The sequence below is a fragment of the Triturus cristatus genome, chromosome 6 (genome assembly GCF_964204655.1).
Source record: "Triturus cristatus chromosome 6, aTriCri1.1, whole genome shotgun sequence".
NCBI classification, from domain to species: domain Eukaryota; kingdom Metazoa; phylum Chordata; class Amphibia; order Caudata; family Salamandridae; genus Triturus; species Triturus cristatus.
Window position 1 is genome coordinate 1,784,367,955 of NC_140589.1, and position 26,697 is coordinate 1,784,394,651.

Consider the following 26,697-nt stretch of genomic DNA (forward strand, 5'->3'; position numbering starts at 1 on the left):
ATTACAACGGATCCCTTTACCCCGCATACTTTTTCCACGAATTTTTTGTATTAAAAAACACCCCTATACTACGCTAAATTCTACATCCAAATACACTACCCTACACAACACAAACTCAAAACACTACCCTAATCCCTCAAACACTACCCCCACCACGACACTACCCCTTCCCCCAGACCTGTCCCTACACGCAAACACTACCCTGCACGAATCCCCCGAGACTACCATAAACCCTAAATCACTACCCTACACTACTCAAACACCACTACACTACCCTCATCCCTAAAACACTAGCCCCTGCACGACCTTTCCCCTCCCCCTAGTCCTGTCCCTACACTCTAACACTACATGCACGACCCACTTGACACTAGCCTAAACCCTAAAACACTACCCTACACTACACAAACACCACAACACTACCCTCATCCCTAAAACACTAGCCCCTGCACGACCTTTCCCCTCCCCCTAGTCCTGTCCCTACACTCTAACACTACATGCACGACCCACTTGACACTAGCCTAAACCCTAAAACACTACCCTACACTACACAAACACCACAACACTACCCTAATCCCTAAAACACTACTCCCTGCACAACCCTCCCCCGACCCCCACTCCTGTCCCTACACACAAACACTAACTACCCTGCACGACCCACGACACTACCCTAAACCGAAAAATACTACTCCTCAAACACAACACTACCCTTAATCCTAAAAGACGACCCCCCCCCCACCCTAAACCCTTTAAAACTACACAGCCCCTCTTACCTCTCTCTCCTCGTGGTTCCTCTCTTCTCCTTCCAGCGTCGTCCGAGGTGCGGTGTTCGGTGCACGTCGTTGTGAGGAATCGAAAGAGCCTCAGTTTCCTCACAACGATGTGGATCGCATTACAACGCTTGCGTTGTAACAGCGTTTGCGATGTAATAACATGCGTAGTAAAGGCTACACGCTGTTACAGCGCATGCGTTGTTACGCTTGCATTGCAGTGGTATTCGGATTAAAAGTCGCGTACTAATTTCAAACACTCAAACTTCCATCCCTTACAGAAACAAGGCAAATCCCACAGATGGGTCAGGGTCACACGTGAGAAGTGACTTGGTAAATGTGAAACAACAATGAATATATTAATAGACAATAAGGTCCCAGACTGTACAGATTCCATTCAAAGATTATTCTTATTTTAGGGAAGATGAAATGCTGTTTATATATTAATACGTAGAAAACAATCACGTTAGTAACGTTTGCCATTGTTTTTGCAACAATTGGAGGTCCTACAACAGCAAGAAGACAATAAACACCAATAGACATTGAGACCTTTTTGAAGGTGCTTTGACTTGTGGTACCTTCTCCAACACATATAAGCGCATATTTAAAACTGAAATAGTTTGCTTTGTAGTTTTTCTCAAGGAACAGTAGATGGCGATGTGTGACAAGAGAAGGAACTTTGGAAAGCTACATTTCTGCTTTGTGCGGTTATACACAGTTCTGGCAAACAATAGAAGTTACGGGGCATTGGAATTTACGGAAGAGACGTCCAGAGAAGAAAACATGAGTTATATTTGCATTTGGAATTCATTAGAAGGTGGTGTATTCAAAAATGAAAATATGATTAATATGCGCACTGTTGAAAATAGTGTGGTTATATCAAAGAAAATGACTAAATAAAATGTATCAGGTGTTAAAATGTTAAAATTTTAAAATAAAAAGGTTTTATAGTAGTACCAGTTGGTGAGGTGCCGCCACAATTCGAGGAACATCCTAAGATGCAGAAACCTCTTGGTAGATCACCTCCAGTGTGCAAATATGCTAGTGTTCGAAATAAAATGTATATACAATTTTATAAACAAGTGGCCCTGCATCAGAATGTAAAGTAAAATTAAAGACACACAGGGCCGAATGACTTGATAACAAAAGTAAATGACGCCTGTGATGAAACTCAGCACAACCCAACAGGCTATATCCTGGAATGAATGAGCAAGAGGCATTTATAAGCGGCGGGATCTGTTGTCTTACCGGGCAGCATCTATGTAGAAGGCACAGGGTTAAATTACTATTCGGAGTCAGTTTGAAGGCATAAGGACATCACAACCCTACAATGTCTTATGTTGTATTTAATATAAAGGTAACATCCTTCTGTCAGACACTTCTTGAGGGTTTGCGAAAGCCCCAGAGAGTTGTCCGGAATGCCGGTCTTCTCAATGCTTGTCATCAATAGCTTTACATGTGTAATTTGATGAAGGCATATGAAAAGGTACAACAGATTATGCTCTTGGTATTAAGGCTGGATGTCTAGAGAATATTTGTTAGTTTTGTGAATAATTCTTTGAAGTCCAAGCTGTAGTCTTTGCGCGAGTTTCAGGTGTGGATGTTGGGCTCTCTGCCAAGACCTTGCTTTAACCCACACCTCTTGCCTTTGGTTGTAGTGTTGATGAAGAAGCTGGACCACCCTCACATCGTGAAGCTGATCGGCATCATCGAGGAGGACCCCATCTGGATCGTGATGGAGCTCTACCCCTTCGGGGAGGTGAGTTTGGGGGCCACTCTCTGGGAGTGGGGAGAGCGGGTCTGACCTCACTGTTCGGTGGTGGAAGTGCACGTGATTATGATAAGAAACACGCCTCTTTAATTAGAAGAAGTGCAACCCTCTCTGCTCAAGCGTAATTGCTTATGACATGGTAACGAAACTAACCTAATTCAGTAGAAGAAGTACAACGCTTTATCCTGATGTGTAGCATATGCTAGTCCTCTATTCAGTGATTTGTTTTCTTTTGGCTTGTATAGGTCCTTGGCTGACTGCAGTGCTTAATTTGTGCTGGTGGTTGCTGGTACTTATTTCATGAGACTGGTCACTGGTCCTCTATGGCAGCTTCTTCACTGTTTTGGTCCTGGCTGCCAAGGCCACAAGAGACAGTTCATCATCAGTCCCTCTTTCATTTCCACTAAAACCATGGAAACAAAAGAAGGATCACCAATAAAGCAGACGTCCAACATTCAGTGTATTGGCAGCCCTTCTATGTCTACAGATTGAAGTGAAGATAAAAGTAGGGTTGTTTTTCACACTCCTGGACAGGGTGCTTGCTGAGCCGACTGGCTGGTGCTGTCAGTGATGGTTGGGGGCTCCAGCTGATAAGTGGAGCTGCAGCTGCTGATCACATAGTTAGGAAGGTAAGGCCTGCCTCCCTAATGTTGAGGACTTATAGTTTTAAAAACTAAACACTGCCTGGCTGTCTCAGGAAGAGGCAGGCAACTTGATGCTAAGGCCATGAATCCGAAGGGTTGTTGAATACACATGAGGAGCCTTTTCAACATAGATAACAAGATATGTGAAGCTGGAAGGTTGGCATGTAGTGGAACATGGCTGTAGAGGGAAACATTGACATCCCCATGCCATTGTGCTATCTGCAACATAAGCAGTGCACATTCATCCGACATCTTCCAGGAATTCTGCTCTATAGAAATGCATGACTCATTTATACCTGCATTTTCAGGGCTAGAATTGCATAAAAGCCGGTTGATATGGAAACTAAGTACAAAAGGCCTTCTAGTTTGAACACACCTCTCAGTGCACTCCGTTCCAGAGCTCTGCCAGAGTATGCCCTCCTACAACAGGCCTTTGTTAAAGATAAATAAGTGGTTGAACTTCTCCCAAGCTGAGGATCATCAAGAGAGCTCCGCGCCAGCTGACACAGCGATAAGACGGTAGATGGTCTGTTCACAAGGGGGCAAAGCAGCAGCTGAGGCAGGATGGACGAAGGTCGTTTAAAGCCAGATCTTTGAAGGAAGATAGCCCCCCAAGCAATTGATGGCTGCCAAAGGCGATAAGAACAGTCTTTTAGGTTTGGCTGTTAACACCCCCGAGAGAGCTTGTTGATCGGCATCTGCAGGGGGTTCTCTAGCCCTGAAGGAGAGGCAGGGACCGCGATGAGGGAAATTAGGGTAATTGTAATAGATGCAAACAGCATTGCTTATGGAAACGTGTTTCATCTTCTCTTTGTGAGACTGACCAGGTGCTTGCACCGTCTCAGTCTTCTTTAAGTCTCTGAGGTATATTGAGAGGGCCTCTGTGTCTCTACTTTGTGGGCCCAGTTTCCTGGGTGGAGTTTTGGTGGCTTCCCACTCCAGCTCCCCAGCTTTCATGTTGACCACTTACAAGTTCCTCTGCCAGGTCTTCGCTCCGGGGCAACAAATGAAGTCCCCCAGTCTCACCATAGACAATCATGACCCTAGAGGGTTTCTTTGGGATTCATGCTGGACTCTACCAAATCTTGACTCTGTGCTGCTTGTGCTAGTGCTGCTGTGTGAGTAGAAAATACACTGAGCAAACCCTGTTGCTCTATCCTCAGCAGCTACAATAACTCTACTGGCAGGGTTTGGCTTCCACCCTCCACTTGTGAAGAAACACCACTGTAGCTAGAGGTGATTCCCCGGCGTGAGGGAGAGGGTGCCGGGATCCGCTTTTCATTATTCACCTGTCATGTTCCCTTGCGTCCCTCACCAGCGAACTGGAAGCAGGGCACTCATCACTCGACACGGGACTCCTCCCCCTGGTTGTTCCCGGCAGGTTGCAGTCTAGTCTTTCGGCGTCGCGTAGTGGACGCCGCCGGCCGGCCGTCACTTACGGGCACCTGGGCATATCATAACTGAGAACGGCAGGCTCGGCGCTTCAGATTCCTTCACTGAGCTTCGTAGGCACGCAGGAGCGTAGCGAAGGCTCTTCCAGCAACCGGACAGTCGGTCCGGACCGCGCAAGGGCGCCCAAAGATCCCGCCTATTTCACTCGTACTTGGCACGGAGCCGCCATATTCCTTGTTACCTCCCCAGAGCGCAGTGGCGCTTTCCTTTGCTGAGACGACTCGTGCGACGGCACAAAGTCGCTATAACTGCTTTGTTCACCCCAGAGCGCAGTGGCGCTTTTCCTTTGCCGAGACGACTCGTACGACGGCACGAAGTCGCCATAACTGCCTTGTTCACCCCAGAGCGCAGTGGCGCTTTTCCTTTGTTGAGACGACTCGTGCGACGGCACGAAGTCGCCAGAACTGCCTTGTTCACCCCAGAGCGCAGTGGCGCTTTTCCTTTGTTGAGACGACTCGTGCGACGGCACGAAGTCGCCATAACTGCCTATTTTCTCCCCCAGAGCGCAGTGGCGCTTTCCTTTGCTTAGACGACTCGTGCGACGGCACGAAGTCGCCACAACTGTCGTTACTCCCTCTAGCGCAGTGGCGCTTTCCTGGTACTTGATCTTTTCTACCAGCGCAGGAGCGCTCGTACCCTGGCATACCTTCTGGGTCTTTTCCTTTGGTGATCACCACAATCCGCAAGGACCTCGTTGATGTCATCGCCTGTACTTCCTCAGTGCAAGAACACCTCGCTCACAGGTAACAGAGAAGAGAGTCCTGCTCCACATAGTATTGTGTCTCCCCCAAACGTTCGGGGTATGTGCATATTCTCGCTAACCCCAGCGATGTAGTCACCCCTGTCTCCTCTCTTGCCTTAGGTATCGTGGACTTCTACACAGACTAAGGAGCCACGAAGGGTGTCCCATCACGCCATCCACTGTCCCGCTCGCACCACCCTTCCTGGCAATCTCCCCCGGTTCCCTCCTGGAACTGGCTAGTGTATTTAGTCCTTCCAGTAACAGAAGGGTTCAGGTAGGGGTTGCTCCTGTCGTCCCTGTGGGATCCCTCCACAAACACGAGGTCAGAATTGTGGGGGTCTGACAGAATCCGAAGCCCAAGTCTATCATCCTACCCGGACAACATGGAGGGCCCCGACGTTACGTTACAGGACATAGCAGCAATTTTAACTAACATCCAGGCTGAGAATCGGAGCTTACGAAACGATGTCACTGCATTACAAGGACAGTTGGGTGCAGAACATACAGGAGCCTGGGGCGCACCCCAGGGACAACAAACCCGACCAGCTGGAATAGTGAGACCTCCTTTGTTTAACCCATGGGGTCAGGCACCTACCGTCTCGTCAAATCCTCCCCCTGTTCAGGTATTAGCCCAACCCATGGCACAATTGGCCGCACCAGAACGTTATTACGGCGATAGTACAAAGTACAGCATATTCCTCAACCAGTGCCACCTGCACTTCATGGCCAGAGCAACTGCCTTTCCGGATGATGCCTCGAAGGTCGCCTTTGTTCTATCCTATTTAGGGGGTGACGCCGCTCAGTGGTCCATTTCCCTGGTAGAGAACGACGAACCTCTGCTATATAACTTTCCAGTTTTCAAGGAGACCATGAGACGCATGTTTGCCCGCCATACATTCGTCCAAGCCGCGGACAACGAATTGCTCAAATTAAAACAGGGCAACACTGACTTGTTGCACTACATCACAACGTTCAAACGATTGGTGGTGGAGGCTCACTGGCCAGAAGATAAACAAGTATCAGTGTTCTACAGAGGTCTTCGGGAAGAATTGAAGGATCTCATCTCACAGATGACGGAACCTCCTGAGGACATAAACCAGTTTATTGATATGGTAGTGAAACAAAACTATCGCCTGCAAGAGCGGAGAACCGAAAGGTTCAAAGGAAGTGAGACCAGACTTCCGGTGTACAGGGAAACTCCAAAACCCCGTGAAACACCCGAGCCTATGCAGATCGGAGGCGTCCGGGCTCCCTTGACGAAAGAAGAAAAAGAAAAGAGGCGGAAACAGAACCTATGCCTGTACTGTGGCAAAACTGGGCATTTCGTGCGGGATTGCCCTGCAAAGCCACGCCAGCCCAAGGAGAGGAACCCTTCGGCTCTATCGATCACCAGAGAAGAAAGGACGGGAAACGAGACCTCCCAGTAGATAATGGGGTCTGTCTACTGGGACTACACACCGAGAAGACGCAGACCTCGAACACCTGCGCCCGCCACCACCATATGGGTATACCCGTACTCCTTCAGTCGTCTACAGGGTCCTCCTGGCGTGTCATAGCCTTAATCGACTCTGGAGCAACCGGGAATTACATCGATGCACAGTACATGAGGGGGTTGGGCATGCTGACACAAGCCAAGAAGACACCCGAGATAGTCAAGGCCGTCGACGGTACGGACCTAACCTCAGGATTGGTCAGATACCAAACAGAAGATCTGCGAATGGTGTTGGAAAATCAGCATACCGAGACCATCGCCTTCGATGTCATTGATGCCCCTCAGTTCAGGCTGATATTAGGCCTTCCCTGGCTGGTCCAGCACAACCCCTTGATCGATTGGGTTACAGGCAAAACAACAGTGGACTCTGTTTATTGCGCCCAATCCTGCTTCCCCTCTGCGGGGAAAAAGGCGACCCGAGAGATCCTAGCCTGTATCCTACCTAGAGACGGCATGGGCTTGGTCACACAGGAGTCTATACCCCAGGAATACAGGGATCTGGCCCGAGTGTTTGACAAACAAGGAGCATATACTCTGCCTCCACATCGACATTTTGACTGTAGTATCGATCTGATTCCGGGATCCACGCTCCCTTGTAGTCGAGTATACTCCCTTACAGAAAAAGAAAACAACCATCTCCGCAACTACCTCACTCAATACCTTCAAAACGGGTTCATCCGTCACTCCAAATCTCCGGTCTCCTCCCCTCTCTTCTTTGTGGCAAAGAAGGAGGGGGATCTACGCACGTGCATTGACTTTCGGGCAATGAATGCCATAACCGTTAAGAACAGGTATCCTCTCCCCTTAATTCCTGACTTACTGGACCAAGTGAAAGATGCGGCCATATATACAAAGTTGGACTTGCGAGGGGCCTACCATCTAGTCAGAGTCCGAGAGGGTAATGAATGGAAAACCGCCTTCCGGACGCGGTACGGGTTATTTGAGTACCGCGTCATGCCCTTCGGACTCTGCAATGCCCCGGCCGCATTTCAGTACTTCATCGACGAGGTTTTACGGGAGTTCCTTGGCCGTTTCTGCATAGTATATATCGATGATATACTGATCTACTCGGCGAACATGGAGGAACATCGCCAACACGTACGAGCCGTTCTCCAACAATTGCAACAACACGGGCTGTACGTGAAATTGGAAAAAAGCGTGTTCCATACCACAACCGTGGAATTCCTGGGACACGTTCTGACACCAGGAGGTGTTCAGATGGATTCCAAAAAAGTCGATGCCATTTTAAGGTGGCCAGCCCCGTCCTTCGTGAAACAAGTCCAGAGATTCCTAGGGCTTGCGAATTACTATCGCCGCTTCATTGATGGTTTTTCCCGGATTGTCGCCCCCATTACCGGTCTTCTGCGCAAAGGGGTGCTGTTCGCATGGAACGCCAAAGCAGAACAGGCATTCCGCGACTTGAAAGACCGATTCACCTCGGCTCCAATCCTGAAACATCCTGACCCTACACGGCCCTTTATCGTGGAGGCCGATGCCTCGCAAAACGCCCTCGGGGGAGTATTATCACAGAAAGACGACAAGACGAACATGCTTCACCCAGTAGCATACTACTCCAGAAAGTTGCAGCCCGCTGAATGCAATTACTCCATTGGGGATAAGGAACTCCTGGCCATCAAAGCAGCGTTCGAGGAATGGCGACACTACCTCAAGGACGCCAAACATACGGTGACCATCTTCACCGACCATAGGCATCTACTGTTCCTCCGTTCAGCCAGAGCATTAACGGCAAGACAGCTACGCTGGACCCTCTTTTTTAACAAATTTGATTTCCAGATCACTTACAGACCCGGAAGGGAGAACGCCAAAGCCGACGCCTGGTCACGAATCGAGGAAAACGGAGACCAGAAACCCTCCACAGAACCAGTACCCGTTATTCCCCTCCGCTTCTTTCAGGGTGCAGTTACGCCTTCCAACTTCTTGACACAACTCCACCAAGAGTTACAACAGAAAACCAGGGACGACTGGGCCGGAGACGTCCAAGGGCTCACAGAAAACAACAGATTCCTGTTCAAAGACGGGCGATACTATTTACCGTTGCTCACTCAACAACAACAAGCAATGGTCCTGTGCCACGACCACACCCTAGCTGATCATCCAGGGTATAAAAAAACCAAGGAATTACTGCAGAGACACTTCTGGTGGCCAACCCTTAACCACGACACACAAGCCTATATCGCCCGCTGTGCCATCTGTACTCAAGGAAAAACGCTCTCACAACCCACAGTAGGGTTGTTACACCCCATTCCGGTTCCGCCTTGCCCGTGGCACACTGTCTCGATGGACTTTGTGGTAGAGCTCCCTAAGACCTCCACAGGACACACTACCATTCTTACTATTGCTGACCACTTGACAAAAATGGCGCATTTCATACCTCTAACGCATCTACCTTCAGCGGCAGAACTGGCAACCCTGTTCATGCAGAACGTGGTACGGTTACATGGCATCCCATCAGTTTTGATAACGGACAGAGGTACTCAATTCGTATCCAGATTCTGGACTGAAGTCTGTTCGCTTTTACAAATGGAAGCCTGTTTATCGTCCTCCTACCATCCCCAAACTGATGGCCAGGCCGAGCGAACAAATCGCACTATGGAACAATACCTCCGTTGCCTGCTATTGTCCATGGAAACCGAATGGTCCAAAGTTGTGTGGATCGTAGAGTACGCCTACAATAACAGCAAACATGCGGCAACAGGGGTTTCTCCGTTCTATTGTCTCCAGGGATATCATCCCAGAACGACTCCCTGGGTGGAGGCTCGGACGTGTGGAGTACCTACTGTTCAGGAACACCATGCTTCCCTCCGCACCATATGGCAACAAGCTCGTTTTGAACTCGCAAAGGCCAAAGAATACTACAAACTCAACACCGATAAACACCGACAACCCGAACCAGCCTATGTAGTGGGAGATAAGGTGTGGTTATCCATCCAGAACCTCAACACGCATGGACCCAAGAAACTGTTACCCCGATACGTAGGTCCCTATCCCATAACCCAGATCATCAACCCAGTGTCTATGAAACTTTCACTACCGTCTCACATGAAAATACACCCTGTCTTTCATGTTTCCCTCTTACGCCCTGCACATCCAGACAGCTCATTGGCTGCACCCCCTCCTCCTGTTCCCGTGGAAGACCACGTGGAATACGAGGTTCGGGCCATTCTTGATTCCCGCAGAACTAGGGGAAAACTGTTTTACCTAGTGGACTGGAAAGGTTACGGCCCGGAAGAACGCTCCTGGGAACCCCTGTCACACGTCCGTAATGCTCCTTCCTTAGTCAGAGCCTTTCATGCCCGGTATCCCCAGAAACCTCGCCCTGTTACCCCTCTTTGACCGGATGGGTTGGTCTGTTTTCAGGGTGGGTGCTGTCATGTTCCCTTGCGTCCCTCACCAGCGAACCGGAAGCAGGGCACTCATCACTCGACACGGGACTCCTCCCCCTGGTTGTTCCCGGCAGGTTGCAGTCTAGTCTTTCGGCGTCGCGTAGTGGATGCCGCCGGCTGGCCGTCACTTCCGGGCGCCTGGGCATATCACAACTGAGAACGGCAGGCTCGGCGCTTCGGATTCCTTCACTGAGCTTCGTAGGCACGCAGGAGCGTAGCGAAGGCTCTTCCAGCAACCGGACAGTCGGTCCGGACCGCGCAAGGGCGCCCAAAGATCCCGCCTATTTTACTCGTACTTGGCACGGAGCCGCCATATTCCTTGTTACCTCCCCAGAGCGCAGTGGCGCTTTCCTTTGCTGAGACGACTCGTGCGACGGCACGAAGTCGCCATAACTGCTTTGTTCACCCCAGAGCGCAGTGGCGCTTTTCCTTTGCCGAGACGACTCGTGCGACAGCACGAAGTCGCCATAACTGCCTTGTTCACCCCAGAGCGCAGTGGCGCTTTTCCTTTGTTGAGACGACTCGTGCGACGGCACGAAGTCGCCAGAACTGCCTTGTTCACCCCAGAGCGCAGTGGCGCTTTTCCTTTGTTGAGACGACTCGTGCGACGGCACGAAGTCACCATAACTGCCTATTTTCTCCCCCAGAGCGCAGTGGCGCTTTCCTTTGCTTAGACGACTCATGCGACGGCACGAAGTCGCCACAACTGTCGTTACTCCCTCTAGCGCAGTGGCGCTTTCCTGGTACTTGATCTTTTCTACCAGCGCAGGAGCGCTCGTACCCTGGCATACCTTCTGGGTCTTTTCCTTTGGTGATCACCACAATCCGCAAGGACCTCGTTGATGTCATCGCCTGTACTTCCTCAGTGCAAGAACACCTCGCTCACAGGTAACAGAGAAGAGAGTCCTGCTCCACATAGTATTGTGTCTCCCCCAAACGTTCGGGGGATGTGCATATTCTCGCTAACCCCAGCGCTGTAGTCACCCCTGTCTCCTCTCTTGCCTTAGGTATCGTGGACTTCTACACAGACTAAGGAGCCACGAAGGGTGTCCCATCACGCCATCCACTGTTCCGCTCGCACCACCCTTCCTGGCAATCTCCCCCGGTTCCCTCCTGGAACTGGCTAGTGTATTTAGTCCTTCCAGTAACAGAAGGGTTCAGGTAGGGGTTGCTCCTGTCGTCCCTGTGGGATCCCTCCACAAACACGAGGTAAGAATTGTGGGGGTCTGACATCACCTTTGAACCCCTGCTGCCTTCACTTGAGGGGAGACAGTCCACACAACCAAGAGAGGTGACCCCCATTAATTGTTTGCGCCAGTTTGAATCGATATCAAATGATCTCTAGTATCAAAACAGCCATAAAACTCAATTTATAAAGGGATATCATGTTTTCGCTGATAAAAAGCATAAGGTGACGCATGGTCACCTCTTTCTACTGATCCTTTTCAAGCCTTCCATTATTCTTGGCTTCCTGACATGATTCATCCAAATGAGACACATTTTTCTTCCTGCCCCAGTTAGCAGCCCAGTGAGTGGACTATAGTTCGGATGGGTCGAAAAATGTGATCACGAACCTCTCAATCGACCATTATATCACGCTGAATATTGGGATCTCGCAGTAAGATGTAACTGAGGCTAGGTGTAAGGCAATTACGAACCAGAAATATAAGAATTAAACTGAGTTCCTGGTCTAAGAACTGAGGCAGGAATCATTAGTACTATGACTAGTCGAACTCCTTGATCATGATAGGCCCTGGACATCACCCTATGTAAGGACCCAGGGAGAGAATACGCCTTCTCCAGCTGTGTCACCTATTCATATAACTCCTGTCATTTTCGAATTCCTGTCTCAATAATTCCCGCCCTCCTTGTCTTTCTTTTTTCTCCGCTCTTCTTTGACCAACTTCGCTACGCTCTCTAATGCTAACAGTCCTTCTTCTGTTCTTGCAGCTTGGACACTATCTGGAGAAGCACAAGTCGACACTTACAGTTCTGACCCTCATCCAGTTCTCCTTACAGATCTGTAAAGCGCTGGCCTACCTGGAGGGGATAAGCTGTGTTCACAGGTAACAGCGGTGGGTGGGACACACTAGAAACTGTCTACATGCATGTATTCCTTTTAGAGAACCCTGCTTGTTTTTAGCATGTTTTTATTTATATGTCTAAGGTGTGATTGTACAGTACTCGATAAAAACTGTTTCAGAACATTTTCAACTGAAATACTTTGTGGAAAACACAGATAACCCAATCCGAAAGTGGGATCAACATACTTGCATGTGGCAGTATGCATAGGGCGGATCTTAATTGTGTTGCATACATTAGGATGTCTTCGAACAGTGAGTGGCATCCATATGCAGCCATCCTCCGAATGCTAAAAGGGAATTTTAACACATTTTAGTCAGTTCCATGTGGAAGCACTGCATCCATATGTGGTATCTAAGGGGCGGATTATGATGACTTGTGTACTTGAGTCCGCCCGCCACCCTATCTGAAATTGGGACAGCCCGACAGGCTGTCAGTGGTTCCCTAAGAGGGATTATGATGGTGGCGGTCGCAGTGCCTATCTTTTGTATTGCGGCGGGTGCTGCTGGCTGCAGCACATGACGCAATACAAAAAGCGGTCACTTTACATACCCCTGCCCTACGTGGCAGGCACCATGTGGTGCCTGCCATATGGTGCAGGGATATGTAGGTGCCCCCAGTGTCCACATCGGAGGGCAGCCAAAGTCCCTTTCCGCCAGCCTTTTGATTGGTGGGTTAACCGCCATGAAAAGGGCGGCGGAAAGAAACATTGTCATCCCTACGGTTGTGCCTGGCTTGGCACCGCCACCAAGGAACCCGTCGGATGCATGGCAGTTGGTGTTTCCGACCGCCACCCCTCCGCCCACCATCCTAATGTGGCAGGAAGTTAGAATAGTTCAGATGGAGGTGAAAGCGCCACCGACAGTCGTGGCGGTCTCACCACCATCCTAATCAGGCCCTAGGTCCTGAAAAAACCAAAAGTGATGAAAATAGCACAGAAAAATACCACAAACAAAAGTACCGGTCATACCAAATACAGTGCTGCCATTGTGAAGACTGCCAGTCATGTATGTGTTCATGCTGCCAACACCTGAACGATAAATATCTTTCTAGCAATGTTAGGGCATGTTATTGGCAATTTAATAGCTGTACAGGGTATCAGGCGTGACCTGGGCATGTGCATCATTTCCCCAATGCAGCGAAGAGTCCCCAGCGTTGTTGGTAAATGTGAAAACCATGCTGTAAGCAGTTGTGGGGTAACCACACACATGTATTATCACATCTCCTGGTAGTAGTTGTTATATACCTCCATTGGATAACTTCCCTGGCTGTTGCACCAATCACTAACTGAGGGCGTGCTTGTGAAGTGGGCACGCAGGTGCATTCTTGCTGTCGTTCTATCGCACAAACAGTGCGGACACAGTGAGGCCGCGTGTTTTCATTCATCTTAATTTCGTTTTAAGAGGGATTCCAGGGAATGATGTCACTGTATATCTCAAAACCCAAGCTGACCTCATCAATGCAGCATTCTAGAATGCTTATTGTTGGTGAGTGTAAGAGATACACGGCTGGGTAAAGGGAACTCTCTACACTGGATGGCCCTAGAAACAGCAACTCTAAGAACACCTTTGGGATTTTTGTTCCTACAGCTAGTGAGAGGTTTTGTAAGGAGCAAAGCCGAGTGTTTTTTACTTGATGCATAAATGGAGCATTCGCTTTTGTTGGATGAATTCAAGGTAACTGCTGTACACAGGAACCGGTACTGTTTAATAAACCCATGCAATACAATTTGCATGAATGCCCCTGGTGGGAGGAGGCTGTGTGCCTGTCTCTAGGGTCGGACCAGGACAGTAAAAAGGCACCAAAATAAAAGTGGTCATAATATTATCTGCAGGTATCTTCCCTGGTTTTGTTTTAGCAGAGGGGCTTAAACTGTGAAAGTGTCAATCTGGTTAGAGCATACTGTTGTTATTTCTGATTAAAATTGAAACTGTAAATACATTCTACAAACATGTCTTTGAGTCAAAGAATATTGTATTAAGGGTTACAAACCTTAGGAAAAGTGTACAAATCATGAACCTTCTTCTGCTCTTTTACATTTAATTCTTTATGTTAGTTTGTGTCATTTACATTCTTTAGCTCATTCTACCATTGGTATGGTACAGTGTTGCTTTATTATAGCTCCAAATATCCAATAAATATGCAAACAATGTCCTCAGTTTCAGATGTGGCGAGAGACCGAAACCTATCTTCAGCTATCAAAACACTCTTCCTGTTTTCCTGACCAGTGCTGCATAGAGCAGAAAGGTTTCGGCAGGTTGAAAATCCTTCAAAATATTTTGTAATAAAAACTTGCAAAATCTACTTTTGGAAAAGAGGTTGAATTGAAAAACAATTGCTGGAAACATTGTAGCGACAAAACTTAACTGCTGGACATTTCAACCTTAGACAAAGTTGTGTGAAGTTGACAAAATCATGACAATGCGAGTTTCACAACTGGAGATTGAATTTAACTCTTGACCTGGGCTTTCTCAGACTTTTTCCCTTCTAGAATTCCAAGCCTCTGTACTGAATAGGTATGCATTCTTTGCCCTAGTTTGTAGTTCAGCTGGATGTGTATGTTTGTCTCTTCGATTATGGTGTCTCCAAGTTCAAACAAGCATTTGCAATGCAATAGGTCTCGCATTTGCGAGAGTTTAAGTTATTGGCATTGTAAATGATAATGCCTTTTATTTATGTTTTAAAAACCAACACATAAATAAAAGGCATTGTCATTTACAATGCCAAGAGCTTAAACTGTTGCAAATGCGAGACCTACTGCATTGCAAATGCTTGTTAATTCAGTTTTGTCCACCTCAGAACCACCCACCAGGGTTCAAAGTGAAATGTGAAGTTCACACACAGATTCATCCTGAACCCACCTACAATTCTGACAGGCGTAATTCGGCGTCCACCTTTCACGTCAAGTAACAGATGTGTATAGTGTTAAATTCTAACAAGTACCCTAAATCGCTTCTGCAAGAGCCTTTCCAGTTGTCCTTCAGAAAAAAAAACGTCATGAATGCAAGTACCATAGTCCATAGTCATATATGGCAAATCTCCGTAAGTCTCTCTCATTCTTCAGCTCAAAGTTTAAAAACATACATTTTAAATGTTAAACTGTAGATTATCAGATTTTGACCACCATTCCAGTTGTCCAAGATTAACAGATTTTGATCACCCCTCCAGTTTTCCAACATTTCAGATTCCTACTCTAGACAGCATTGTATTACAGTTTGTCCTTCTGAGACTGTGACCGTCTGCAGCCAGCAGATGGCAATAGAGAGTAACCCCTGACAGCAACTAGTAGAGAACAAGCCTGAAAGCGTCCTGCGCGAAAGTGAAAGCGCACCAGCCCTATGCGGGGACAGGAGATGTGCACGCGTAGGGAGTGCACATCTCCTGTCCGTACACGTGCACATCTCTTGTCCCCCTTTGCCCACCAAACCGACAATAATAGGTCTTGCAAAGGCGAGCAACGCATGCGCTGCGTTGCTAGGCGAGACCTAAAAATATCTCTTTTGGATTTCTAGAGCTGAAGTCAGTGTTTCTTGATCTAGAATACTTTCTCCCACTTTTCTCTTTGTACAAAGTGTCCTTCCCTTTCCATTGACTGCAGGTTGAAATAGGATAACAGGAGTGTGGAGATTGACTGGCCTAGTATAGCACACCATGTTCACCATAATTGGGAAATGAACGCTTGCTCTCTCTTTGGTTTCCAGGGCGCTCATGTGTTTCCTCTTCACATTCATACTTTGTCAGGACAGGTACCTTGGCTCTGCGACTTGTGCATATACCTGGGACATCTGAATAGATTGGGTAGCAGACCTTCTAAACACACATATGGGAGGCCAGCACTGGTTAGCAAAGCATTTGTGTACTTCCTCAAAGTGTTGTAATCCATGAGGTAGTCCAATCTGTTCTCACCCAGTGAACTGTTCACTTAATTCAATTACCTTAAAGTGTGGTTAATGTATCTAAAACAAAGTGCTCCCCATCTGTACTCTATAAGGCTATTGTGAGTCATTGTTTAAACCCAGTTGTAATTCTGTTCCATGATCTGCCCTTCACGTTGCTCAATGAAAATTGCAGACATTGTGATGCCACTACTCAACTGTAATTGGTTATTATAGTAAAGTAGCTATTTACAAAAATAAATACTGGTGACTAGTGATGTCACACTTTGAATGCAATAACACAATGAAAGATATGTTCTAATGCATTTAATGATGGCTTCCGTTTGATAATGATTTAGGGATGTATCACCAGCACTGCATCATCTCTGATACCTAACTGCCTGATCCCTTCACCGTTGCCCAGACTGAGTTTGGTTGTGTACGTGCTCTCTTCCTCTCCGCAGGGACATCGCAGTCAGGAACATTTTGGTTGCTTCTCATGAGTGCGTGAAGCTGGGAGACTTCGGCCTGTCACGATACGTGGAGGATGAAGAGTACTATAAAGGTAGGACATTGGAACGGTCAGCTTCAACTGGACACAGACATCTACATGTCAGATGTTTAATTTGTTTCTGTGGTTGAAGAGCGAATTTGAAAACATCGTAACAGGAACACAGGTTTGGCATGATCCTCCAGAGTTCTCTTTATTAAGAATGATAATAATGTGATATGTATATGCTATAGATGCAAGCAAGTGACTATCTACCTTTGCCAAAGTCCCTGGTCGCTGCTTACTAATTCTGAATCAAGGTAGCGCTTGTCCTTGCCCCGGAAGAATGTATTTATCACATCCACCCAAGATAATTAAAATAAGAAGTGGTAAATATCTGGCCAACATATGCTTCCCCTCTGTTATGACTGGAATCTGGGGTGGGTGCAGGGTTCTGCCTGTTATCAGTTCACTTAAATACAACTCTGCAGAGTAACTTATCTTTCTTTCACGGATTAAATAAAGTATATATATCCGCTTGCGCTCTTGAGCCTCCCTCGTCTTATATTTGCTCATGTTTTTAAGCCTTTGCTTGTGTGTCTTACTTATGATGCCTTTTTCACTCCTGTCAAGTATGGCTGGCCTTAGGGCTCTCCATATAATTTGGTTTTGTTTTAACTCTTGGTTAAACCAGGCTGGTGTGAAGTTCCTCCTGTGACTCCTTTGAAACACTGGCAGCATGCGTTACACTCAACCTTGCCTGTTTGTAGACAAGGCACTTGAACTCTCCACAGAAACATGATTGAGTCAGGGCACAGCTTCCTCCATGGTCCCTTCGAGGAGGGCTTGTCTCCGCCACAGTTTTACCAATACCCCTGTCTACAGTGGGGGCTACATTTGGAGCTCGCACAATTGAACCATCACATAATTCCCGGTCTTAGCACTGTTCCAGCCCTCTCAGGGGTGCAGATCTCTGAACACCACCAGGTTCACCACCCAACACTGCTCAAAATGATCCATTTCCATTTGGAAGCACAGGCTACAACCTCTACAGGAGTGGAACTCTGACTAGGAAAGAAGGTGCATGCTCTAACAGACATCAGTGACCCCTAAATCTTAGAGGCTGCACTAGATCAGTCCCCATCTAACCTACCATCCAAGTTGTGGAACCATCTGGGAGAAAATAAACCAAACTGATATTAGTGTGCTAAATCTTTGTTGGATTTGTAAATGGGGGACATGATGTTTGACAATCACCTTCAAAGCCTACGGTACCCTTGTGTTGATCACCTTTATTGCTGCAATTAGCGACACTAATCGGGGATTCATGAAAGTCCCAATCCCTTCAAAGTTCCACATAGCCTGGTTAATTGGCTCATTGCCTCAGCACTTTTGTTCGTCACGGGGAGAAATATCAGTTTTCAAGCACCAGCTCCATGTCAAGGAGGCTCACTGATCGAACAGCAGCCTTGACGGCCAGAACTTATTTCGTGTATTGACTCAAGACAGTTGCCCTATAATTAGGTGCCCTACACTACCTTATGAATAAGTAGAACACTAAATGTATGTATGTATGATATGGTTTTCATGTGGCATGCAGTATGCAACATGCAATGTGATGTCCGCATTACAGACCGTTGGACCAAAAATGGTGGGAAAATGGAGAAAGCATCTTGAAAAAGTTTCAGGAGAAACTTGAGTTAAGTGTGGTTAAAGGTAGACTAGCTACATCATTGGTCCATTTCAATTTGGTAAAGACAAACATAGGTTTGCTAAGTAAATACATGCATGTGCTTCATACTTTAGAGAGGACAGCATTCAATAAATGTAGTCAGAGATCCGCAAAGCATTGTGGGTACAGTGCATCTGTCAGTTTCTCTGTTCTAGACTTAAAAGACCAATAGCTTGACGTCTGTCAAATTATGGTTGTACTCGATAAAGTCATTTTCTGGACGGACTTCTCACTCATTTTTTATACGGCTATTATGGTATCGTTTTTTTTACATGTTTTAACATTATTCACACATTTTACTTCTTAGCCTCCGTGACCAGGCTTCCAATTAAGTGGATGGCACCGGAGTCCATCAATTTCCGTCGCTTTACTTCAGCTAGTGATGTGTGGATGTTCGGTGAGTACCATGCTTGTGTGTTGTTATCACTTGACAGCAGTGAATCAAATATCTGTTCTTTTATCCCGAAAGTTTGCCTGATTCCTTTACATTTCTGACATCCTTGCAGATGGTTATCATTTAGTCAAAACAAACTCAAGTTAAGAGAGGGAGTTGATGTGGTCTTGCTTCTAAGATGGGACTAAAAGGCTAATTAATGTTCAAATACCAGAGTTGCCAGTAACTCAGAATTAGGCCTGGGCGTAGTCCGCGAAGTAGCAATTCGCGAAGCTACACAAAGTGAAGTTCGCACTACGCGAGCTACGCGTAGCACTTCGCGAACTGCGTAGTACCTTGTTCGCACTGTGCCAGATGTCGTTTTCAATGATTGCACAGTGCGGACAAGCAACCGGCACTGTGCAATCATTGAAAATGGCATCTTGCACAGTGCGTGCTGTCGTTTTCTGCTGCTCGAGTAGATTTTTACTCGAGCTTCAGCTTTCTCAACGCGAACTGGTAGTTTCTCATCGCGAGCGGTCGCGAGCATACGCGACCACTCGCAATGAGAAACCTGACCTCCTCGCGTTGGGAATCTCGCCGGGAGGTTTATTTTCCATGCTCGCGATCGCCAACTCGAAGTTGCTGATCGCGAACAAGGAAAAAGTCTCGCCGGGATGTCATTTTGCTTGCTCGCGGTCGCCAACTTGACGTTGAGGACCGCGAGCAAGCAAAAAATGACCGCAGCACTACGCAACACTACGCTACGCGTGTTCGCACTGTGCTACGCGAGCGTAGCGTAGTGCTTTGCCCAGGCTTACTCAGAATCATGTGGAAGTGGGCAAATCACTAACAGGCACATGCATCAAAGGAAAAACCGGTCGCAAACGGGCAGATTCTCAGAATCTGCCCCTTTGCGACCGGTATTTTTGCATGTGGGATGCATCATCCCACCATCAAAAATCACAATTTAAAGGAATCTCTAAATTGCGATTACTTAAATTGCGATTGCATTTAAGGAATCCCAAATTGAGATTCCTTAAATGCAATGCATTAAAGTAAAAAAATAGCGATTTCGCTATTAGGGGGAGCAAATTACCATGAAGTTGAACGTCATGGTAATTTGCAAAAACTTTGAAAAATGCACTTTTGTGCATTTTTCAAAGTTTCATGTTGCGCACACACATGCCCTTAGGGCATGTGTGTGTGCAAAATATGTGCACAGATCAATTTCAGGGGTGCAAAAGGGTGTCATTTTGACACCCTTGCACCCTTGAAATTGCATGAGCAATTTGCGAGTACCTACTGGTACTCACAAATTGCTCATGCAATCTCCAATTCATTCCTATGGGCCTGGAGGCCCATAGGAATGAATGGGACGGCATTCCTTAATTGCGACTCGCAATTTGCGAGTAGCAATTAAGGAATGTGCAGGAATCGCTATTTTTATAGCGATTCCTACATGCATAGGCTTTTGCAATTCCTTAATTGCGATTCCTTAATAATCGCAATTAAGGAATAGCAAAAGCCTACGTTGATGCATGTGCCAGTAAATGCCCTATTTCTCTGATTGTTAATACTTGTAATGTAAGCACCTAAAACTCATCTTTCCGACCTCTAATCTCACAATCTCCTCCTCTGCCTGGCTGGAGATCTTGGCACAAGGACACCCATGTGGGTAATAGCGAGTATTGCAAATAGTAAATCAGTCAGTCAATCCAATCAATAAATCAATGTTTGCTAAAAATTATGTAATACCCCGACTGAAGTACATTTCTCTGTTACTCCCCACAGAGATTTCTACTATATAAATACTAGTACATACAATAGTCATACTATTCTTGGGCCAATAATGGCGTATTAGGGACCCCGAAGGTAGGTCTTACATAAAGGTATCACTCTTTCAACTCTCTAAAACTTCCCAGACCGCTTCTAACTTTAATGAGATTTCAATAACTCACTCATGAACTTCTCTGGTGCGAAGAAAAATGAGGGCACAGCATGTTAACTGCAGGCTGATGCCCCATTTCTTATTTAATTATTTTTTTGTTTTCCTTGCTGGATTCAGTGTCATACCCAAGAAACACTAGTTCAGTTTCCTTGCAGCTCATTAAAGGTTTGGTATTTAAATGTTAATATTCTGGTAGTATACTAAAACACTTGGGCCTGACTCACAAAGGTAGGTTACACTTTTGAGCAAGTTAACACTTTGAGGTTAAGTTTACTACTTTTAGTATTCATAAACTCCGACTGCAAAATGACTGCAAAAGTATAAGTTGTATGCCTCTGCCCGCATACTAATGCAATGGACGTATTTTTGTGTAAGTGAGGGACATTCCTCTCTGAACCCCTGTTACTCCTCCCTAAGCTTATCCCCTTAGAAGTAAGTGTGCCATTTTTCACACCCACTCTCGTGTCCCTCCCACTTTTATTACTAAATTGTATACTTAAATATGAGGAAACTCTGCTCATATAAGTATAGGAAAAATGTACATTTGGTAGTACGTTTTATAGTAATATAAAACGTACACCAAAGTACAGTATTGTAATCAGGCACATTATAGTGCCAACCACATTGCATATTATTTAGGTACTCTCTTAGGGGCACCTATATTGATCCATTTCTTTGTTCCATGTGTATAACAAAGGGTCTTTATGTTGTTTGGGTTCAGGGGTCTGCCTGTGGGAGATCCTATGCTTTGGAAAGCAGCCCTTTTTCTGGCTGGAGAATAAAGACGTGATCAGCGTCATTGAAAAAGGTGACCGCCTGCCAATGCCAGAAGTCTGTCCACCTACTCTCTTCACCTTGATGACACGCTGTTGGACCTATGATCCCAGTGAAAGGCCAAAGTTTACAGAACTGGTGTGCAGCATAAGGTAGGCTGTCCCTGAAAGCAAGAAAGTTTGTTTATGGTAAAATGGGGCCATTAGATTTGTCATAGTAGTGTGAATTTTAATGTTAATTACTTCATGGGAAAGAAATGATTGCATGTAATATTCCGAAGCAGTCATTCTAGTAGTTCTCTAACATAAGGGATTGCAAATAAATGTAATTTATCAAAATGTCAGTTCTAAAACAAACCTTAACAACATGAAATTATGCAAAGGTCTCAAACATCCTTGTGGCACCTTTTCCTGGATGGACTTTGGATAAATTCTGCATAGTTAATTAATTTGAAAATGTATTGTATCAAATATTCCAAGTGCTAACCCTGTCAATTCTATGCTTAGCCCCTAATAATCTACAGTGTTTGGGGTAAATGTATTTTTAAATCTTATGCTTTTTCCCTAAATTCATCATGATGTGTTGACAGGTCTGCAAATGGCTAGACCAGTTTTGAGAACCTGTTGTTTTGGCTATGTATGTGTTTATATGGATTTTTCACACCTGCTCAGCCAGGGCACCATCAGACTGCAGACCAAGAAGTGTAAAGAATTAAAACAAGCATTTGCAATGCAATCGGTCTCGCCTTTGGGAACCTTTATGTATTTAGCTATGCAGCACATTAGCCTGGGTGCTGAAACATCTACTGTTCTTTAAAATGGAGGGAGAGTAAGCACCAAACTGTTTGACACGCCAGGTATGGGAACACATGAGAGAAATATTGCCTTTCAGCGGGAAATGGTATAGTCCAAAGCTCTGCTTTTAATATAAAATCAGGGCCTTCGGTGGTCATATCACTGAAAATACAAAATTTGAAAAAAATTGTCTATGGGTGCTCGTGGAAGACAATTTCTATGGACTGGAATCTAGAGCATGCTAAAGTGATTCTGGTATTTTACTGACCTCTGCTGGTCGTTTTCTATCAAGACAAATAGAGGCAGTTGAGAACAAAGGTACCCAAGCACACGCAAAAATAAAGTTTACATAAATTAATGCGTCAAGTAGAACATGTAACACAATAAGTAAATCTCCGTTTCTTTCTTCAATTTAATATTCCTGTTCGCATAGTAATTTTGCAGTCTTCACAGTGGTTTCCAAGCCAACACGTGTTTCGTCGCCTCTAGTATTATTGTACATGCGACTTGTTCACGGCTGAACACTGTCTAGTTATCAATCATTTAGTAGTGGAGAATGTATCTGTTGTAGGCGGCTGCCCCCATCCGCGTCTGACTCGAATTGGAGCCAGACGCGGATGGTGGCAGCCGCCTACAACAGATACATTCTCCACTACTCGGAGATGGGAATTTTTCCATAAATATTGAGCACAGCTATCGAAGCGATTCGTCTACCTTACAAGGATTGGGCCCCCCCGTCGATTGTCTGTATGACCTGGAATTATCGTCATACATAAATGATTGATAACTAGACAGTGTTCAGCCGTGAACAAGTCGCATGTACAATAATACTAGAGGCGACGAAACACGTGTTGGCTTGGAAACCACTGTGAAGACTGCAAAATTACTATGTGAACAGGAATCTTAAATTGAAGAAAGAAACGGAGATTTACTTATTGTGTTACATGTTCTACTTGACGCATTAATTTATGTAAACTTTATTTTTGCGTGTGCTTGGGTACCTTTGTTCTTGACTTTTGTGGCTCTGGCCACAATCCTTTTGGGAGGCTAGTGGTTCTCCCCTACCCTTGAGCACCGCCTCTGATTTAGAACGTCACTAATACCAGGTGTACTCACTACAAGCGCCTAGTCTCTATTAAAAATACCACTGCCTAGTTCAAAACCAAATAGAGGCAGTTGAACAGAAAAAAATGTCCTTAAGCGGAAGCAGACAAGTCCTAGGGCTGATCTCCCGAGCCCACATAGTACATACACATATAAGTATATAATAAGTATATACTAAAGTATATACAAGAGGTCTCAAATGCTCGACCTAAACACACAAAGGGGAAAGAAGGAGGATGAGAAAGACTTAAGTACCATCACAAAGGGAGACAGCAGGAACCAGCAAGAGGAATAAACGAGCCAAGAGTGTCAGCTACTGGATTAAAGAGGCCTGGGGTGGTTTCAATTCTACAGAGTCCTGGTATTCGGCCCGCCGACATTTATTTAATAGGGCTTCCGGGCAGAGCTTTGGGCACCCATACTCATTATTTGACAAACTAAGCACTGACGCATCTGAAAAATACTTTTCCTTCGACGATGCACACAGCACTCATCCCACTGTGGCGCAGTGCTTTCCTATTCCAATCGCAGGCTCCCGCACCCCGCGTGCGGAAGTGCTTCGGGCTTGTGCTCTGACCAACTTTCTCCTTTAAGGGACTGTAATGGAAGTGAAGTTCTTTGTGCGCTGCAGGGCTCGGGGTTTACTGCTCCGGTGTCCCGGTGGGAGAAACATCGAGCAGATGAAGCACGAGGCAGGAAACGCGGAAATTACTCGAGAGCATAGCTGCCAAGGTTTTAGACTGCTATGTGTGACATTTTCATAATTTCTGTGTAATTATGAGTGCCATTAGAACCACTATGAGTGACACTTTTCTAGCCAGCAAAATCAACCAATAAAAGATGAGGGAAACATAAATATCAGAAATCTGACCAATTTGAGCAACAAGAAACTCTAAGATCTTAAAACTGCTGCAAATTCATGAGGTGGCTGAGTCATAATTACAACGAAATTATCAAAATATCATACATAGCAATCTGACACCTTGGCAGATATGAAAGAGGGCGAGCATCACTTCACATGACATAGCATTGAAGACCATGCCCATACGTCTGTTCCTGACACTGAGTCTTGTTTACTTAAATATTTCATAAAAGTGATAGTAAGTATGTGTTTTATTCTATTACTATTTTAATGCTTCTCTTGTACAATGCTGATCATATAATAAACTTGTGAATTTTGGTTGGCATAATGTATTGACTAATAAGAATAAAAAGGCAGAAGCAATGCCAATTAGAAAAAAATAAAAGAAAAGGAGCATGGTAAAACGAGGAGAATAAAACAAATAACTTTTACCAGGTGGTGGTCATGACAGCATGGTGCTGGGCAAGCCTCAGGAGAGGCTGGGAGATACACACAGCGGTCACAGCAGGCTGTATTATTTTAAAATGTAACACCAGTGAAGTGAGCAGTCCAGGAGTCTGGCGCACCACAGCTACACAATTCACTTACTTGAACAAGTCAATAAACTCAGAGAACTGCATGTACTCTGTAGCAAAGAGAAACCTTTTAAGTCATTTTTAAAACATACTGCATATTTGCTATGCCGTGGGTTTTAGAACAAGCTGCGCACGGTTCACCCTGCAGCAGAGCCTCTCTTCCTCCTGCAGAGTACATCTTCTTGCCCGAGCTGTGACCTTGGAAATGTCTGGGAGCCCCAAGAGATTGTCACAGACAGGAGACTGGTCGGGCCAGGATAGGTAGGGGACATGTTTGTACTCAGCAAGGCATGTTCGAGTACTTAAATCTCAGATTTCTTTTGATTAAATCCCGGATGTTTATTTTCCAGTGTAAAAAACACTTAAGCCACTCTTTTTAACGAATGGATGAACCTTTCCTCTTGAAGCAATATCGTGATCGGAACAAGAGGACAATACTCCCTGGGGTGCACAATTGAAAACGTCTGAAATCAGTTCTTAAGTGTGTTGGATTGCTGAATTTTACTTAGCCCACATGTATGGAAATAGAGAATTTTCATATTCTGCAGCGTACATTGAAATGATGGTTCTGAGATGGACAGTTTGATTGTCTTGAAAATAAATTGCTGTAAAGTCATTTTGTTTGGAGCTCTGCCGCCGTCTTGTGGGCTCTGTCGGCACTGACATTGGCGCGGTGGATAAGGGAAAGCTGGAGAACATAAATTTTCTTTCGTCTAATTGCTGAACCGCGGATATTGTCTCATCTACAGGGTAGGTTATATACTGTCGTGACCCTAAAGCACTGCGGAATACCAACAAGCATTGGCAATGCAATAGGACTCGCATTTACGCGAGACCTATTGCATTGCAAATAGCAATGTGTGCGGGTGACGAGCCACAAAGGGAGGGGCAGCGGCGAGAAGGCATCGGAATGCGGGAGGGAGGGCACAGGAAGAAAGTAGTCTGTGTTGTGAAGGGGCCAGTAGCCATGGAAGGACACAAATGACTGACATGGCTATTATGGGGAGGGACTAACAAGCTAGGCAGCATTTAGAACCTAAGCCAATGAAGAAGATGGGCTGGAGAGTGGGCGGAGCTTCCACAAAGCTTCCACACTGTAGTGCATACTGCATGCCTCACAAAGCAATGGCAGTGCATTTGCGCTGCAATGCTAGGCGAGACCTAAGAAGAAGAAAGTAGTCTGTGCTGTGAAGGGGCCAGTAGCCTTGGAAGGACACAAATGACTGACATGGCTGTTATGGGGAGGGACTAACAAGCTTAAAATCATCAATCGGAAGGCAGCATTTAGAACCTAAGTCAATGAAGAAGATGGGCCGGAGTGTGGACGGAGCTTCCACAAAGCTTCCACACTATAGTGTATACTGCATGCCTCGCAAAGCAATGGCAGCCCTAAAGACCTAAAAACGATACAGCAGACCTTTTCCATCTATCCCCTTATTCATCCGGATCACCCCAACACTGCTCCAATTTAGGAAGGATGTGAAAACTCACCTCTTTAAACAACTCTACATCACAGTGTATTACCATCCACAACTCAACACCCTCTCCTATTACTCGTTGATTTATGCTTGCCTTTGGCCATGTTCAGCTCTCACAGGCCTTTTGGCTAGGTTTGGCTGGGTTGATGCTATAAAAATACAATTTGCATGCACACAAATACATGCTCTTTATTTGTATAATTAGAGTAATGGTCATTCTGGAAGGCTTGCATATAAATGATCAGCAATCAAAGATACTGCTGGCCAATGTCTACTTCAACTTCTTTGGATCAGGGCGAACAGACGAGTTGATTCAATTTTGTGAATTCCTGGAA

At 45.9% G+C, this 26,697-nt stretch overlaps 1 protein-coding gene across 5 annotated transcripts in view; it reads left to right on the forward strand.

Annotated features, from left to right (window-relative positions):
• Positions 1-26,697, forward strand: part of PTK2B (protein tyrosine kinase 2 beta) — a 509,984-nt gene that overhangs the window by 413,766 nt on the left and 69,521 nt on the right. For all 5 annotated transcript variants that reach the window (XM_085613103.1, XM_085613101.1, XM_085613104.1 and 2 more), the window contains exons 19-23: positions 2,426-2,526; positions 12,223-12,338; positions 16,694-16,794; positions 18,759-18,848; positions 21,497-21,701. In XM_085613103.1, the coding sequence (XP_085469229.1) occupies positions 2,426-2,526; positions 12,223-12,338; positions 16,694-16,794; positions 18,759-18,848; positions 21,497-21,701 (613 nt within the window). The remainder of the gene's footprint in view (positions 1-2,425; positions 2,527-12,222; positions 12,339-16,693; positions 16,795-18,758; positions 18,849-21,496; positions 21,702-26,697) is intronic.